Source organism: Cnephaeus nilssonii, assembly GCF_951640355.1.
Source record: "Cnephaeus nilssonii genome assembly, chromosome: 12".
Taxonomy (NCBI): Eukaryota; Metazoa; Chordata; class Mammalia; order Chiroptera; family Vespertilionidae; genus Cnephaeus; species Cnephaeus nilssonii.
In genome coordinates, this window is record NC_137083.1 from 25,832,477 (window position 1) to 25,852,017 (window position 19,541).

At 40.2% G+C, this 19,541-nt stretch overlaps 1 protein-coding gene across 14 annotated transcripts in view; it reads right to left on the reverse strand.

Annotated features, from left to right (window-relative positions):
• PPP1R9A (protein phosphatase 1 regulatory subunit 9A) overlaps window positions 1-15,793 on the reverse strand; it is a 235,822-nt gene extending 220,029 nt beyond the window's left edge. For 4 of the 14 annotated variants that reach the window (XM_079785686.1, XM_079785695.1, XM_079785685.1 and 1 more), the window contains exons 1-2: window positions 15,588-15,793; window positions 11,798-13,395 (exon numbers count right to left, since the gene is read on the reverse strand). In XM_079785686.1, coding sequence (XP_079641812.1) covers window positions 11,798-13,189 — 1,392 coding nt within the window. In that variant the 5' untranslated portion in view covers window positions 13,190-13,395; window positions 15,588-15,793. Of the gene's footprint in view, window positions 1-11,797; window positions 13,396-14,701; window positions 14,911-15,176; window positions 15,265-15,587 lie in introns of those variants that run through there. The other 10 variants (XM_079785683.1, XM_079785693.1, XM_079785690.1 and 7 more) reach the window with 6 other exon arrangements.
• Between the last annotated feature and the right edge of the window lie 3,748 nt (window positions 15,794-19,541).

The following is a 19,541-nucleotide window of genomic DNA, read 5'->3' on the forward strand; positions in this document are numbered from 1 at the left end:
AATAGATCAATTCTACTTAGTCAATGGTTCCTATCTGATTAAGGGTGAGAAATTCATTGAATCAAAACCAAGTAACTTTAAATTAAAACTTCTGACTGCTCCATCTGCAAATGGGGCAACCTCCTGATAGCTCTCTAGTTCCGTAAACATATAAATCACAGACCTCGTTATTCAAAAAAGAAACCGGCAACATAACAATTCTACAAGAATCATGGTGGTCTCCAATGGAAAAACACATCTCATCTCAAACTTGGTGGGATGCAAAGTAGTGTTGCCTTTTTTCTTTAAATAATCCCTACAATAATATACAACCATCTAAACATTACCACTATAAGCTCAATATTCGGTGAAATACAAATAGAATTTATTAGCCATATTATAGTAAGCTTTAACTATACATAATGAAAAATTATAATGTAGCACCAGATTAAATAATAAGGCAATTTAATTAGGACTTCACAAGCGCTTATAAAATGCCAAACTGCTTACAACTGTTAAGATTTGAGTTATCAGTTGATCTAATTAGGCCAGAAGCAATACTTTAAATTTCTAATTTCGGAAAACTCTACCACCCAACAAAAATATTTTTCTCCTTTATACACTCCAGCATTATCTACAAAAGCTTTGCAAAGATAGAACACTGCCCAATGTATGAGAGGAACTGACCCTTTGACTCTAACTAAAAATATTATACACTACCATATAATCTAATCCTACATCAAATGATTCTCTTTTCAGCTAAAAGTTTTGTTAAATAGAACAACAGGAAACTACATACTGGTTGGTGTTTTGGAACAGGAAACATATTCAAAAGGACACTGTGGAGGTCTAGAACTCAAAATCCTGTTTTTAACTGAATGTTTTCATAGGATTACATATAGACCAGATACTAAATTTGATTTCTCTACTGTCTCATCTTTGGAGAGAGAAAGCCTGTTGAGGCTTAATGATTTAACAGATCAAAAGAAAGACATAATCTCACCTGAGACCATTGTTAGGCTTTCTTTAAACAAATATGTATTCATTTTAGTAAGACTGCCTTTTCAAATATTTTTCACTTCAAATCCAGAATACATGCCCAGTGTTTAAGGCATATTTTAAGTAACACAACAGCAACTCAAGGAAAATATCTAACAGATATACAAATGTTACACCATAATTTAAAATACATTGAAAGGTCTTCCCCCATGATATTTACAAGCTTAGCCACAAATGTGGGATCAATTTTATCAAGAAGTAAAAAAGTATGCACTTAATGAATTCAACTGTCAAAAGTTCACCCAACCCTTCTTCAGTATTCCATAAGTTTACAGTCCTCAACCAAAATGTTTTTCCTCTGATACAATGACTGCCAAATAAAATTATATTAAATATTACTAGAATCTTAGAAAGTATTTTGTCAACTTCCTAAGTTGTTATTGCTGACCATTCCAATTGTGACTCCCATCACCTTTTTTATATTTATATAATTAAAGCAGTAACATGTTCATTATGGAAAATTTAGTAAATTTAAAAAAATAAAAGTAATTTTTTAAACATCACCTTTATTCTCTCCATCCAGAAATAATGAGAATTAACATTTTGATATATGTGCTTTCGATCGTTGTTTTAGGTGTAAATACATATACTTTAAAAATAAAATAATGATAAAAATGCAATTAAATATTTAACCAGTCTTTTTACCCTACACAATATTGTAAAATATTTCTCATTTTTAAAAATTCTAGAAAACATGATTTTAAAAAGTTTTATCCTATTACACTATGTGTATATGTCATAATTAATTTATCCATTTCTCTATTATTGGATACATGAGTTCTTTTAACTGTCTACCAAGACAAGTAACACTTTGATAAACTCCTTACTAACAATCATTGACAAAAAAAAAAAAAGGCAATAAACATTCATATCTTAAAAAGCCTGTAAATACATGAAAGCATTCAAACTCACCAATAAATCAACATAATACATAGAAATTATGAAAGACATTTTTCATCTACCAAACTGAAAACTGTAAAGCATATAAATAATACCAAGTGCTCGTGCAGGGATTGTGAGCAAACCATTCCAATGGAGTGGTAATTATAATAATTCAGGCAGTATGCATCAACGGCTTACACATATTTTAGCCAATAATTTTACTTTTAGATTTCTAGCTAAATAATCTAAACTCTAGATGCTGAACAAAAAACTGTATATAGGGTTAATTCCCTTTTATTGTTAATTTAGTGTTATGCATAGATACCAAAAGTAAATGAAGATCTACATTATTATCATCCCTGTATTCTAATTTCCCTGTTTTACCATGGATTTTCATTTCTGGATCAGCTTTTATTTTGTTTAAGTATTTATTTTCATGTTCCGTGCTCAACCTAGAAATTTCTAAGAGGAAATTGGTGCTTTGGGCACAGTCCATAATAAATGATGCACCACTTAAATTACTGCCCTTTATTATTCTACCTTCAGAATAAACTTCTAAAAATAAATACGTTTTATGTAATGGTGCACAATATTCAAACACCCTACAGTAAAGTTTTGCTTCTCCCCCCGAGGAATGGTTTCTTAAAAAAAATAATAATAATAATACTTATACCACTTGATTAATAACAAAAAAGGTAAATTTGTCTTTTTCTTCCTTCATGTAACAACTTTGTACATCTATTTCATCTGAAACAAGTGCTTAGTAATAGAACCCATCAACACAGCACTGACTCACAGGTGAATCTTAAACACCAACCAATAAACCTGTCTAGCTCTCTTGTCCACTTACAGAGGAAGAAAAACCGCTCGGTAGCCTGAACAGACCCTCCTGACTTTAAGGACTCTAAAGTCCCTGTATTCTAGATAAATTTTCCAGTATAAACGTACTCTCCATGAAACTCTGTCCCAACAAGTTTTTGAAAGAAAATTAAAAGTAAAAAGTAATTTTTGAAGGAGAGATCTGAAGTGGATGAAAGAAAGGTCCACCTCACTGCAGAGTGACAGACTCGGGCACAGAGTCATGCAGCTTCTCAAGGCCACGCTGGTCCAAAAGCATCAAGGGCACAACACCAAATACTGACTCAACTGGTCACTCCCGGAAAGAAGCCTCCACGGTCAGGACTCTGTTTATCAGTTTGACCCTTGCCAATCATTCTGTGTCCCCATCTAGCCCACTGTGTGCAGAAAATAATTTGGAAATATCTCTTATAAAACCACTTTTCCTCATACATAAATATATAAGGAACAGATTTAACTCTACAAATGCTTTTCAAAAATCCCTCTGAAATAGATTAGGTAATCAAAGAAGAAAACTTTTCTCCTAAAATATTGTATTTTCAGATATTTTTATACTCTGCCTATTTCATTGTCCTTTTTGTAAGGATAGGTGCGTGAGAAAGAGAAGCAAATTAGGCTGAAAACTTAGGAACTGTGCAAAAAATTACCAGTATCTCAATTATGCTGAACTATGCGGTGCAGCTATTTCCAGAACAAAAGTGAGTGAAGCAATTAATATGTCAGCATCTGTATTACAAAGCATTTCTCTCTTTATTCTTAGGTACCCAGCAGGGTGTATTAACATATAGTTCAACACTAATTTCAATAATTGAGCCACTCTGAAGATGTACTCTAGATGTACACTCTATAAAAATGTACTCCCTTAGATTTAATACTTTAATCACTTAAAAATGTTTACTATAATGTCTAGTATAGATAACATTCGCAAGAGCACTTGACTATGAATTCATTTTGACAATTCAACAAAGGATGTCCAAAATGTTCTCTTTGAAATGATAGCACAGATATTTACTATGTATAATAATGGTATTGTACAAATATGTTTAACAGAAAAATCACAAGTTGTTAAAGCTGATAAAGTGTCTTAGTGATAAATTACAGGTAAGATAGCCTTAATTACAAATAAAAAAATGAAGACCATAAGAGGAAAATTTTCCCAAGTTTACAGAATATCAAGTCACTCTTGGTTACTTTCATTACCAGTTAATAATACTTAATAGAAATATATATATAAGACACTTCAGTAGACAATGTGCAATAAACTAAATAAACGCCCACTCACAATTACTCACCTCACAGATGGTTATATTACAGAGAATATTAAGTATGGCATTTGAAATCTATATTGAAATAATGAAAGATGAAAAAAAATTTTAAATAAACAGTGAAGTTTGTCCATGAACAATTCCAGTCAACATAAAAGAATCATGAAAGCAACAACATAAGAGCAGTAGGATGCAAATAAGCATCAGATCATTAGAAAAGGGTAAGGGTCTCTACATGCTAGAGAAAAGGCCAGTGTCAAGATGAAAATCAGCACTAGCACTATTTGTGCCTTTAAAGACACGCTCTGCTGAAGCAGAGACTTATGCTTCATCAACAGCAGTTTCAGAGCACATGAACAGAAGTGCAGTGTCCCGAACCAGGGAGTTATTGCAGCCATCCTCTTTGCTGCATACACGAGTCTTCCTCAGGTGACAAATACGTACCCTCATCCCTTCCTGGATCCTGCTGTTCCTCAGTTTCTTGTCTTCTTCCTCTCCAGGACATTGCATAAAAGTGCAGACAGAATTTATTGCTCCCACTTCTTGCCACTTAATCTTTAGACCATGTCACCGTCCAGAAAATTATTTTGCCTTTGCTCTTTGGGTTTCCTGTAGTCTGATGTCCTCATGCAATCTTAAATTTTAACATAGCCCAAGTCATACTCTTTGTGTCTCCTGTATTCCTTTTAAAAGCCTGCTCCTGATTCCATTTATAAGAAACGTCCAGAAGAGGCAAATCCATAGAGACAGAAAGTAGATTAGTGTTTGCCAGAGGATGCGGGAAGGAGGAAAATTGGGAGTGACTGCTAACAGGCACAGGGTTTCTTTCTAGGGTGGTGGAAATTTTCTAGAATTAGAAAACAGTGACGGCTGCACAACGCTGTAAATATACGGCGAACCGCTAAATTGTACGCTATAAATGGGAATTTTGTGTTATTTGAATTTTATCTCAATAGAAAATTGCAAGGTAAAAGTAAATGAAAATAAGCACATACATGTGCATGCGTGTGTGCACTCACACACACAGCGTGTCCCTTCTGCTAACTTTCCTTTGACCTGGCAAAATAATAAACTCCCCATAGCGGAATTATTCAAGCAGAAGCTGAAGGGTCATCTGTCAACAATATGCCACTCAAGGGCTAACTGAAGTGAGCGGGAAATTACACTAGATTACGTTTAAGTACTTTTCGTCTTTAAGTTGCTGTGTCACAAACCAAAATGAAGAGATCGGAACAAGGGGAAATTTTTTTAAGTGACTAGGAATAAAAGTATAAAGCATTATTTGAAATGTTGTCTTCCTATTCAAAATGAGAAACTGTAGACTATAAGGAGGCAAAAGAACAGAATTGAAATAGATGAAAAAAGAAAGCACAGAAAATTATGAAAAAACTATTAAATAAATTGGATAACAACACAAAAACTGAGAAATAATATTCAGTATATTTGTTGCCAAAGCGAGCACCCAAGAAATAATACTCAGAGTTTAATACAGCAATGTTTGTTTTGTTTATACAGAAGTTATCCTATATCTAACTGTATATTTCCACAGAAATTCTGAAATCTTTTTCTTTTTGAGTGGTGAAGACGATGTTAGAGAAAAGCTAATGCAGATGAGATTTAAGTCGAATTACTGCTAAGGGGCATATAACTGGGTTAATAAAGTAAATAGTAGATGAATAACATAATAAAGTTATTCTCCCCAAAATTCAGCCTCGTATCTTTAAAGTCCTAGTGTCCTTTGTGAGGAAGATAAAATATATGGATGACACAAAAAGCAAGAAACTTTAAATCTTTGTATTACAAATAAACGACAACAAATATATATAATATTTTGCTGTATAGAATAATGCTTTTTTACATGTCAAATGACCAATGTTCAGTGGGGAAGAAAAGGGTGTTAGTATATGTACTCAATATTAGAAAAGGGTTTCATTCAATAAATATTCAGTATTAGACTTTACATAGTATATTCAAATATTTGACATGTTTACCTGGTTATGAACTATAGGTTACAAAACATCAAAACTTAAAAGGAAATCCAATTTAAATGTCATGACATCAAAGTTATCCAAATAAGAGCAAACTAAGAGGACAATTCTTATATTCTCTATAGAAATATATTAATTTAGACTCCACAATAATGAAAGAAATGGAATTTCTGAATCTATCGGGAACTTCTTCCTCCTGTCTTTTTAGACTTAAAAACTTCGACCACACAAAGGGTCCAGAATTTTTAATGATCCAAACTCCTAATGAATTTAGGGGTCATAATCCGCTTTGGTATCCAGAGACAGAGTGCTTCATGCACTTTACAACTTTACACCTGTTTCATCTTCAAAGAATTATTCCACACAACCAGCTATATACAGCAGACCCATCTGGAAAGCAGATTTGTTAAATGACCTTCCCCAGTACTTTAGGACCAGCCCCTTTCAGAAGTCAGGAGACTGTTATTCAAAATCAGATCCCAAAGAGGATTCTTGACCAGAAAGAAGCCCAGCACTAACTTGAGCACTTGTTAGAAATGCAAAATCTCACCCCGGACCTCAAGTTTTCTGAGTTTGCTGATTTATTTGAGAATATTAAATTCTGTTATAAAGGTAGAGAAACTCATAAGTGATAATGTTTGATTATTTCATAAGCTAGTAGCTTATGAAAGAGGCAACACTCAGAGGCTCGATTAAGTATAGGTAATAAAAGATTATAAGAGGAGCCCTGGCTGGTTTGGCTCAGTGGATAGAGCATCGGCCGGGTCCCAGGTTCGATTCCGGTCAAGGGCACAAGCCCGGGTTGCAAGCTTGGTCCCCACTGAGGGGCATTCAGGAGGCAGCCGATCGGTGATTCTTTCTCATCACTGATGTTTCTATCTCTCTCTCCTCCTTCCTCTCTGAAATCAATAAAAATGTATTTTTTTTAAAAAGCTTGTAAGAAGAGAGCAAAATTCATAATATATGTTAAAAATAAGTAAGTTAGTAACCTGTAAGACATGCCAAAATAGAAAACATGATGGAAAAAAAACAGGTTTACTTGCAATAGAAAGGGGTGGAAAGATCAAGTTACCATCATGCCATATCTGGACTGACAGCTATGACTTCTCCATTGCAGCCACCCATGAGGACACTCAGTATGGTCCTATCCTAGACTCAAAGGTGTTCTACCCAAGAAATGCAAATAAAACCCGTGGCTCAGCAGCAGGCAAACCGGCAACGCTACCGCTGTATCTAAGTGCACCTGTCCTCACGCTCTGCGTCGGAGCAAGTCTGTGTCATTAGCGCAGGGCATCATTAGTCGGTGGAGTCCTTACTCACATATCAACTTTAGCCCTCATAACCACACCATCAGTGGGGAAGGTTGAGGTGAAAAAGGAATGGGACAGGTGAATACTGTGTACCCAGGACTCAGGCAGTGGGTCCTTCCAAACTCATTAGCACTGTAGGTATAGGAACTTACTCTATGGCTTTCCTCTTGCTTCCGGCTGTGGGTTTTAAACTAAATTGATAAATCGTGTGACTCCAGCATTTTAATTTGGCTGCTGAGCCTGTATGCCATAACCTCGGATAGCTGGTAGCATTCTTGGAGGCTAACCATCGCATCAAGGTAACTGCCCACAAAACACCTACTGCATCACAAATCCACATTTTAAAAGACCCCCAGTTGATTCATACGCATATTTAGTTTAAGGAGCACTGAGCAAATAGAAACTAAATATAAATAGAAAAACTAAATGGATAGAAAAAGCTCCACAAGGACAGAAATTGGGATCTCAGAACTGTGCTCTGAGCACTATCCTGAATAAAAAGCTTTGTGTACCCCCTGACAACTCAAGAGCCCCAAGTGAGGAAGAAAACGCTAATGAAACTATTTTCAACAACTAGCATGTAGGGTTTAGCAGGGGTCCTCAAACTTTTTAAACAGGGGGCCAGTTCACTGTCCCTCAGACCATTGGAGGGCCGGACTATAGTTTAAAAAAAAACAAACTATGAACAAATTCCTATGCACACTGCTAAGTCGGCTGCTAAGCAGAACAGGCAGCGGCGGCAAAAACACCCGGCGGGCCGGATAAATGTCCTCGGCGGGCCGCATGTGGCCCGCGGGCCGTAGTTTGAGGACCCCTGGTTTAGAGCAACACTGCTGCCCTGGGCGACTCCCCTTTGAACCCAGCTCTGTAAAACTCTATACAGTTTGAGGAAACACTCAGAAAAGGATAGCACACTGCACCTCAACATTAACCCTGCAATCTCCTTCTTGCTGAGAATTAGGAAAATATCTCTTTTCAGATACACTATGTTTCAAGAGCACCAATCCGAAGGGCATAAGGCCACCAGAAACAGAGAAAGGGGTGTGACTTCCTTAATAAAGTTTCTGTGGCCTTAAAGATCAGCCAAGCATAGGCTTGAGAATAGCCTTAGAAGCATCCCTAATGGGCTGTACACTTCCCCCTAACAGCAGTTTCTAACTTGACCGGCTCCAATCATTTTATATAGTTATCACATTTGCATTGTTCCTAACATATAGTAAGGACTCAGTAAATGTTCTGAATTAACATAAATAATGAAAAAGTGTCACCCTTTCTATCTTTGATTTATCTAAGACAAATTTAAGTAATTCAATCTCTTGGTTTTGAGAAATTCCTGAGAATGAAGGCATAATTCCATGTCCCAAATTAGCATGGTTCATAACACTCCTTCACTCCATATCTCGAAGTTGGATTTTATGTTTTCTATTATTAATCTCATTATAGTTTTCCAGGACACTATGAAACACATTAACCTATCCATTAAGAAACAATCCAACCATTTCTAAAAGTCACCAGCAATTATGTATAAGGAATATGCTAGACAAGGAAGATCAGGTATGATTCAAATGATTTTCTAAGTCCAGATTGAAAATTAGATTTATGATCAAGGGAAATATCTTTCTAAAATATCTACAGGAGAATTGAAATAGACACTGAGGACATCACATACACCGAGATCATAAACAAGATCTAAAACAAGAGGCTAAAGGTGTTGAGAATTTTTATCCTTGTGAAGAATAAGATGAGAGTATCTGAGAAAGTATGTAAAAGTTCTAAAGATCATTTCTGTAAGAAATATGCTTCCTATTGCTTCTGAAAGAAGGAATGTGTTTAAATTTCAAAGGGAAAGATTTTGGTTGAAAATCATAACTTCTCATTCTATAAATAATGGTTTATAAAAAGAATAAAGAAACACACATATGAAATAGGTGAATGTATTCCCTTCCAAATGATTGACCGGGTCCTGTTCACTCCATGCACCTGGTACAGCCAAGGACATTTAAAGTACTCATTAGACACTTAGGCATAAGTTTGTACACTGTTACATGGGTTTAAATAGCATGTGTTTAAGACTCGACTCTACAAGCTCACAGAGGCAAGACATAACCCAGTAAGTTTTTGTTCTCCTGCAGCTAACAGCGTAAGAATACACACACAAGCCTTCAATAAATACACACTGAATTTAGTTAAGTATTACTACTCTCTAAGGCAGTCTTAATTGCAAATTAATCTAAATACTACCATCACCCAGTAGAAAAGTAGCTCTCAAAATTTCCAAGTGAAACCACACTTACATGTTAAACAATGGAAACAACAAGAAAGAGTAATTGTCTTATTCATTACAAAGGGCAAAGAATGGATCCTCTGTTTGTAAAGTTAATCCACTCCAACTAGTGCTGTTAACTGCCCGCTAAAACCGGGCATTATCTCTCTGCTGCACAAATCTTTTGCTTGATCTATGTTCTTGATGAAATATGCTAAATTTAAATATATGTAATCTATTTAATTCTTTGTTATATGAAATATACAGTATCTTTATTGTATAAAAATTAAAAGGCAAAATGCCTACTGGTATAAGCAATACTAGGGGAAAAATCATTTGAATTTCAAAATACCATATCCCAAAACTGGCTTGATCATATATGAACAGCCATATTTCAAAGATAAATCCTTTAAAGTTCATTAAACCTATTCCTGTGCAGTTATATTTTGGGCAGCACAGAACCCAAATACATAGCCAGTGCCCCATTTGGTTGAGTGGGTAGCATTCTACTTGATCAACTTTCATAAGCTGCGACGGCCCCCCATCCCCCCCCCAAAAAAAAAAGAAAGTCAGTCACTGGTTTTAACAAACTCCTTGAAGAGTTCATTTCAGTTATTCTCGCTTTGTTCAATGTGAAACAATTTAATCCTATTGCTTTCTTCCTAAGGGGTACAACAATGATGTTCAAATGGGAGCACTTGCAAAGGGGACATGAACTGTCAAATTCGGGAGCTCATTGAACAAGCCCGGAACAGGCTCACTGAAGAGAGCACCTGGAATTGGGGCGGGGGGGGGGGGGGGGGTGGGGACCGGGGAGAATAACAAAGGAAGGGGGCAAAGCACTGCAAATAAACTCAGCTTGCTCGGGACCTAGACTCACACCTCTAGTTTACACACAGTTGACCTTGACATGGCCCGGTCTGATCCAGAACTTGTGCCTTACATTGGTGAAATGAAAGTTTCCCGTCTAACACCTGTGGACAACTTCACAGGTTATAACTTTATTTCAAAACAGTATTGCACCATTAAAGCGAGATCAGATTTCTCTTTGCTTTGTAAACTGCACATCTTACAGCCTTATATCGGAGTTTCATAAGAAGGAAGTGACAACAGACAGTGGTCAGAGATTTGGAGGAGAAAATTCAATAAGAAACCATCTCAAATTCCAAATCTATCATATATACAGTGTGTAAGTTAGAAGCCCCTAGAAAGTGGTTTGAAACTACACATTCTGCCACTGCCACCCTCCAGATTCCCCTAGGAGGGCATGCCAGGATCCTGGGACGGGGCTGGTGGCAAGGCCACTCTGAAACGGCACTCGGGGAGATTCTGACACTCAACCCCTTAGCCCCGTTGCCATCACCAGCTAATAATGTTTCACCACCCGCTGCTGATGCACTCTGCGCTCTTCCTCCATACCAAATGTGAACTAAGTGAAGTCGTTAGAATAGAGCATCCGAAGTCAGCTGGCATTTGTCCAGTTTTCAAGAGGTAAAAATAAATCCATGAATGGCAAATCAACTTAACTTCCTTTCACAAAGTTTCATTTTAAAGCTACAGATCAAATTCTGAACGCAAAGCTATTTACAGTAATAGCTTTCCAATTAAAGTATTTAAGTCCGCTAATATATTGCCATGAATCAAACTTTCACTACCAAGTAGCAGTACAAAAAAAAAAAAAATTCCAACATTCCTCACAATCTACTTACACTCAAGGAAGGGATAACTCAGATTTTTTGAAGCTAGGAAATAAAGAGTATTATTTCAAGCTTACCATAAGGCTCCCTTTTGTGTGTTATACTTGATATCCTAGTGTTTAGATTCAGAAAAGGTTATTATTTATGGGTAACTTTAGGTAAAATTAGTTATAGAAGTCACTCTATTTCAGACTAACACCCTTGGTTTTCAGTGTTCATAATATTATATCCACACTCTGGTCCATTGGAAAGTATCTTACAATCCCCAAACTTCTCCAACTTTAATATTACTCAATACTGGCTTAGGCAACTCTAAAGCACATTAGGAACTATGATGGATATCTCCCATACTTTTAAAATCACCAACAACATGTGTATATCAACAACCTTGAGTTCCTTCTAGTTGTCAAAAATCTGTTCTGCATACAGTTAGGCCCAAATACTACGAAGAAAACTTAGAAAAAACTTGCAAAACAAACTGAGAAAACCTACTTACCTTAATCGGAGCACTACTAAACTTAATTTTCCTATTTGTGGGGATTTCTTCTTCTTCTGGCAATCCAACGATTTCCGAGTATTCCATGTCAGGTTGATAGTAATTGTTTTCATCACTATCCTCCTGCTCATCCTGCTCAGTGCCTGTCTCTCGCCAGTCGGAATTATACCTGGATCTTACCCTATATACGTTATAGTCACTGTGCATGTAAACATGGGGACTCTCAATATTACTTGAATCTTCAGGTACTTCCTTCCCACAGCTGGATCCAGAAGCATCAGCAGAGATAAAATCACCACCTGCAAGCTCTTGCTTCTGTGGCATTGCTGCCTCATTGCCAACCAAATTCGCTTTGGCATCTCCCAAAGGCTCACTCTGGGGGGAGAGGATGTCAGACGCTGGCATTGCCTTATTCTCAGCACCAGGTTCTCCGGGAGCGTCTCTGTCAACTCTGTCAGGAGTCTCTTGGTTAGATGTGGAGTCCTCGGCTTCCTTGCTCTGCTCTGCCTCTTCACTGGGTATCAAAGCTAGAGAGGTACCTTTCGAAGCCACTTGCGGTACAGGGGATGTGTTACTCTTCTGAGCATCCTCTGCATCATCACCGGGTTTGCTTGGAGGAGTGCAAGAATCAGCATCCTTAAGACGACTAAAGGTGTCAAGATTTGTAACAGTCACAGCTGGCAAATTCAGGGGATAATGTCCCGTCACTGAGTATTCATTTTCAGCCTTCTCAGAGATGATGGAAGTGGGGGAATCGGTGTTCTCAAACACTGCGCTCAGCTGACTCACAGTTGGGGAGACAGCTTCTGTCCGGGAGCTAAGGCTGTCCAAGGAATCAGTGCTGCCTCTGTTGGACTTCGAACCACCCCATTCATCCTGGGGTTCATTCCCTCCAGCTTTCTCTTTCTTTGGGGAATAGCGGTTGTTCTGCCCTGATTCAAGCACACTTCTCTCAAACAACTTGCGAGTTTCCGTGAACTTAGAATACGAAGGGCCATCGTGCATTGTGTCAAATCTACTAATTCGCTCTGAAACAGAGGACTCCAACTTAACAACTGAGCCATCTGTTTTCTCCAGAAATTCTTTGGGCCTCATTCTTCTCTGAGGGGATGAAGGTCCACCTTTGCCCCTTGTTTTGGCAACGACTGCGGCATTCTCATTGGGTTCCATACCCATCTGCATAAATAGGTTTTTAATTCTGTTGACATTGGAGCCGTATTTCCTCCCCCTGCTCTGCTGGGAGCCCTCACCTTCTTTTGTTTTTTGTTCCCCATCTGACTTGGGTTTGTCAAAGGTACTTTTCAGTGCCTGGAACTCAGTTCTATATGCATTCCTGTGAGGAGAGGCACTTCTGAGCGTGGTTCGTTCGCCTGAAGACTCGGTTTTCAACATTTTTATTTCAGGGTGAAAAGCCAATGTTCATAATGATCAGGAAAAATATATATATACCTCTCTTCTCTAATCACCAGTATTTGGTCAAGAAAAAGTACCTCTCAAATAGCATACTGTGTCAGTGATCCACGCAACAGGTGTATTAGGAAATCATTCAGTCAAGAGTTACACAAAATGGCTTTTTCAAAGCAAGACTAGAGGTTCATCTGTAATAGAAAAGAATGAATTTCTGAATTCATTTACTTATTTGAATTTATGTTTACTCAACTAACACACACTTTTCCTTTCAACATGCCTCAAACAGAGGAAATTACTTATTGAAGCTGGAATTTAAAAGCCAAGACTTTAAAAGTTATAACTCTGGTCTCTGGTAACAAAATGTTTCAAACACAATTTGGAGAGAGCTCTACCAAAATCACAACATGCACACATACAAGTTACACAAGCACACTTGAAAGCAATACTGGAGCCCAAGTTTTGATTGCTTTTGTGAACCGCCTTAAAAGAAATAAGCATGTTTGTACATCTTTAAGAAATCATCAAACTGCCCAGAAAAAAAAAAAAAATGAACTTCATTTGGGACGCTTCACATCAGACAAAAGTTATTCTTTCTGTTTAAAAACCATTAAAAGTTTGGAAACTATGTTTACAAACTCCAAAGCATGCCTATCGAGGCTTACTTCCCTCTTTCTGGTCCAGGGTTCTCACTGACAGCATCCCCAAAGCAACACTAGCGCAATATCAGACCAACACGAGCAGAACAAAGTTCTTAAATGGCAGTAAGTTTCCCTCTCCGTCCAGTGACAGCAAATATTTGGAAGTTTCCTCAGAGTGGATATTATTAATTACAGAAAGGGATGTAGGATGTCATGGGAATAAAAGCATGAGAATGTGATGATCAGAAAGCAAATGTACCATGAAACCTCTACTTAACAGCCCTGATTTGTTTATTCCTACTTGCCTCTAACTTACTACAAGCTCAAAAACATGCCACGCCAGGCAGGCTTGCTCGTCTCCTGGAGCCCACAGCTGGGTTTCCTATCAATAGGACAGCCATAAATACTTCCAGAGCTTCTCGAGGAGCGGACCCTGTCCTTCTGAAGATTTTTTTTTTTTTTTTTTTTTTTTTGCATTTGGTTTTGGTTTGGGATTTCAATAGGAGGCCGAGCCACATCAGCCTCACGCACCATCAGCTGAGCCTGCACACACTTTTCACTTAAATCGTCGCCAAACTCGGCTCCTGGCCCAGCACGCATGCATGGCCCATGCAGACAGACAAGAAAGGCTTTCGAGTGTGGTGCCTGGTTTGGGGGGTAAGGCATCATCGATCTAGTCTCCTTCCACCCGGACCTTGGCTTCAAGCCTCACACACCCTCCCCTCCCCCCCTCCATCCCCCCTACTCCCTCCCCCGCCTATTCCAGCTCGAGGGGGGGGGGCGGGGGCGGGGGAGCTGGGGCAGCCGGGGGATTCAAAACCTGCCCTCACCAAAGACAAACATAAATAACACCAACTTGAGAGGCGGCCGATTTCCCCCAGCCAGGTTCGGGACGCCGGCCCTCGGCCCCGGGGCAGGGCCGGGAGAGCAGGTGACGCCAGGCGCTATGGCAGGAGGTCGCAGGCTAGCTTGGTGCCAAGGAGCACCTGGAGTCCTAGCACCTTGGCTGCGGCTGCCGGCGGCTGCCAGGCGGATCCCAGGGTGGCACGGGGAGAGCCGGGCTCCCTGCCCACATTGAAAAAGGAAAAAAAAAAAGACAAAAAAAAAAAAAAAAGACAGGGTAATGCTCCTAAATCCCTTTGTTTTTTCCTCCCAATGTGCCAGGAAACAATAGATGCCACTGATCATGCCTCCGATCTCCCAACCTATCGCTCCCAACCACAGCCCACCCCCACCCCCAGCCTGCAACTCAGCCTTTGTGCGTCCCGATTTCCTCCCTCTCCCCCTCCACCCGCCCCAACTCCTCGCCCCGCGAGCAGCCTCCCCCTTACCCGAGCGGGAGCCGCCGCCGCCGGCGGGGAGGGTCGGGCGGCCGCGCTCCCACCCCTCCTCCCCGGCGCCCCCGCCCCCCGGTGCCCGCCGCTCGGCCGCGCGCCGCCCGCTCCGCGCCCTCCACCCGCTCCTCGCGGCGCCGCGCGCGCGGGGGGCGGCGGAGGCGGCCGCTTCCCCTCGCGCCGCGGCCCCCACGCGCGCCCGGCCCAGCGGCGGGCGACCCCGGGAGGCGCGCGGCGCTGCCCCAACGCCGCGGCGGGGCCGCCCCGACGCGCTCGCACAGCCGGGCCCGGGAGGGGGCTTCGCCCACGTGCAGTCCCCGCGCCGGCCGTTGGGCCGCGGGGGAGTCGGGGTGCCGCGCGGGGAGAGGCCGCGGGGGAGAGGAAGCCCTGGGGTAACAGGTGCCTCACCTCGGCTGATGGGATTAACCCGAGGGCCGCGGAGAGAAGGGAGCCCGGCAGCGAAATCCCAGGAGAGGGAGCGAGAGGGAGCCTCTGGCGGCCGACCGAGGGCGCAAAGCCCGGCCCGCCGCGCGGCCGCCCCACCCCCGGCGGTGGGCGAGGGCCCGCGGGCTGGGGGCACGGCCTGCCCGCGTGGGGCCTGCCCTGCGGGGCTGTCGGTGCGGCGGGAGCTGGGCCCTGGGGCTGCCCGCTGCTGGAGCCCCACGGAGTCTGCAGGGAACTCCGTGACCCCAGGGCAGCTAGACCCCCCCATACACACACACAAGGCCATTGGCCGGCTGGAAGGCGTCCACCTCCCTAGGCCTGATCCCAGGTGCCTTGGGCTCACCTAGGCCACTGCACCTGCACCTGCACCCACCTTGACCTTCAGCCTCCACAGCTCAGGAAAGGGATGAGGAGGTCTTCTGACAGAAGATTGTTTTTCAGGTCTTCGCCCGCTTATAATTAATGCTCAGTATCCCTTCCTACATCATCCCACCCCCCACCCCACTCCCCCCAAAAAATAATAATAATAGTGGAAGTGTTAGAGCCTTACTGCAAACTATAAAACTGATCATGACCCTCAATATAGACCTTTAAACCCATCTTCTGAAAAACTTTATGGACTAGAAGTTCTCAAAAGATAATGTTTCAAGAAAGTAAAAGCATGACTCACAGAAATATAAAACCAAGATGTGTCAAAAATGTTATTTGACTCGTTAATTAGGGAGGGGACCAGAGAAAAAAATATTGCAACACCGTTCAAATGAGAATGTGAGGAACAGGCCTTTATGGACCATCAGGGGAAAGGCCAAACCGGTTAATATGGTCTTCAGATACTAAAATATAATGTGTTGAATGATCTGTTCCACGGGCAGTAATCAACTGTTTCTAAGGAACAAAAGAATTCGCCTTATCTATAGATAAGAACTATTTACATGACCATAAATTTCTAAAGTTTATAGATGATAGCCTAGTCAAAGGCAGTCCAAGGCGCAGCCTACTGAAAAACCACGCAATCCCTACATTCCTGCAGATAACATCCAGCATTCCATCAAAAGGACACCCAGTCGTCTTTTGCCCATTTCAAAGTCTTACACAAGTTTTTCCAACAGAATTGTTATTTGTATGTATTTTTCAGATAGGAAAACTGAGGTTAGGTTTTATAACTTACCCCACAGCTTCATCAGCTGGTAAGTGATTGTGGCTGATTAGGAACTCCTGCAAATATGCCAAATCTACACTCGGGGAGCAAAATCTTTTCTCCCAGAAAAGATTTTTAAAAGGGCTTTGTAGCTAATCTATGTATCTTTTATTTTGAAGAGTGCAATTTTTTCTTCAAGTCTCACCACATTCTGGGTGCTTTCCCAAGAAATTGGCATTCTCTGTCTGCAAAGTAGATGTGACTTCTAGAAGTATAAACAGATATAACAGGCAATGTGAGGGGGCTGTGGTTCTAGTCTCCACTTTTGGAAAGAACACTTGTGCTGTCTGGAGAATTTAATGGAAAAGTTCCTGTCATTTATTTGCAGTGTGGAAACCATGATTTTTAGAAAAAAATAACCTAAATAAATGCAGGAACCTAATCACTGAATTCTGTCTATAGTAGAGGGGGCAGAGTTGGCAATAAAATCAGTCTTTCACCTCTTTGCAAAAAAAAAAAAAAAATGACGATTCATACAGAAAAGCAGACTAAAGACTATGACTGCTTTGTGTTTAACTTTTTTTGAAATGTGAACCTTCTAGAAAAAGTCATACCAAAGGAATCAATGACCGAGTTTTAAAAATATAATGCTGATAATTTAAGATTCATGGATTGGCAAAAATCTACTTTCCACTTCTAACATTTATCTGAATGTTTGAAAGCGCTACTAGGCCAGTAGTAATCCCATACGTGACACTATTTACCTTTAAATTAATTAAATTTAAATACAAGTAAAGACAGTTTCTAATTCCCATTAACCATGTGTGAAGGACTCATTAGCTACAGGAGGCTAGTAGCTACCCTACTGGAACTGTGGATACAGAACATTTCCATCACAGAAATTTCTATTGGACTGTCCTGGACAGAATTTGCATTTCTATACATTAGAAGAGGTATAGTGACTTAATATGAGTTACTGGTACAAATCTATACTAATAAAAGGGTAATATGCTAATGAGACCAGGTCGACCGGCCATCTTCTGGACGACCGACTTCCTTCCGGACAAAGCCATGGTGGTGGGGTCCAAGGCAGAGGCAGTTAGGGGCAATCAGGCTGGCAGGGGAGGGCATTGTGGGTGAGATCAGGCCGACAGGGGAGGGCAGTTGTAGGCGACCAGGCTGGCAGGGGAGGGCAGTTGTGGGCGACCAGGCCGGCAGGGGAGGACTGTTGGGGGTGACCAAGCTGGCAGAGGAGGGCCGTTGGGGGCATTAGGCAGGCAGGCAGGTGAGTGGTTAGGAGCCAGTGGTCCTGGATTGCGAGAGGGATGTCCCCTGAGGGGTCTCAGATTGGAGAGGGTGCAGGCTGGGCTTAGGGACCCCCCCCCCGTGCACGAATTTCATACACCGGGCCTCTAGTCAGCTCTATAATATGTCATTAATGTATTTGAGATTCAAGGTCAGACATTTTGCATGTTCCAATGGAAAGGAGTGGGGCAGTATTAAGGCATGTAAAGTGAAGTTTTGTACTGACATGCAAGGTATTCAGATGCAATGTACTTGGGGGAGGGGGTTGATGTTCATATATGATTTCTTTCATAAATTATGAAAAATATTTTGGACTATTATTCTGATTTCCTTTCTAACCAATAATATCATGATTAGTAAGAATGAACCATAAGATTAGTTGATAAAAAGTTCAAAATGTATCCTACACTGTTTTAGAGGGATTCTAAATATATTTTTTAAGTTTGTCATAGCCAGTATTCTAAGTAACTATTCAAATAATTAAATTTTTGTGTGTAAGTGAAATATTGGCTGCAGCTGTGAAAGCTTAAATCAAGCCTGAATCAAATTTTAACAGTAAGGAAAATTGATTAAGCTGAGTCAGCAGACTGCCCTATCCACTCCTAAATTTATAGCAGGAGGCACCTGGCTGATTTTGTATTAATAGAATTACATTAAAAAAATAAATAAATGAACAAACTTAATGACTCTAGAATAATTTCTTTATGGAGTAGGCAACGCAATGAAAGAGCAATCCCTACAGGTAATTTTACACAAAACTTTAGCATAAAAGAATATTTTACTCATACTACTTTTTTATTTTTACCAATATTAATAAGAAAAACTTGTTGATAGTAATAAAGCATTTTCTCCAAAAGTTTAGTTATAACTGCTTATTCTACATTTGTCAATATCAGAGAGCTTTGTTGCCTTCAGATCAGCCTGGTTTTGTGATACAGCTATAACATTAAGCTTAAATCAACAAATGGATTTTGTAATCTAGAAGGTATCATTTCTGCCCAAATAAATTGATAATGAGCCAGCATGACTTTCTACCTGCATTCATGGCTTGGCCGTGCCATTGAAAATTTATACAGTCATTTTAGCCTATTTCTTGTTCTACAACACATCCAGCTTCTTGGCTTTACAGCCTAAAAGGAGGCTCATGATAGGTTTGAGTATCTACTTTTATTTGCTACAAGTAATAACCTTGTTTCTTAAAGTCATTTTTTAAGTTATTATTAATAGCTTTACAAATAAACTATGTAGATTTACACAGTGTTTAAGCTGAAGTTATTCATCTTCTCTTTGTTTCTTTATTTTAGTTTATTTGGTTGCCCACACAAAATACAGAAAACCAAGAGTTTTATTGGACTGGACATTGGTATGATGTTTTCATTACTGTCACTGCCTAAGGTTGAAACAATAGCGGTTATACCCGTTCTTTTCAGTTTTCCATTTTATAGTGGTGTAAATTGCATGTTTAAAAAAAGAAA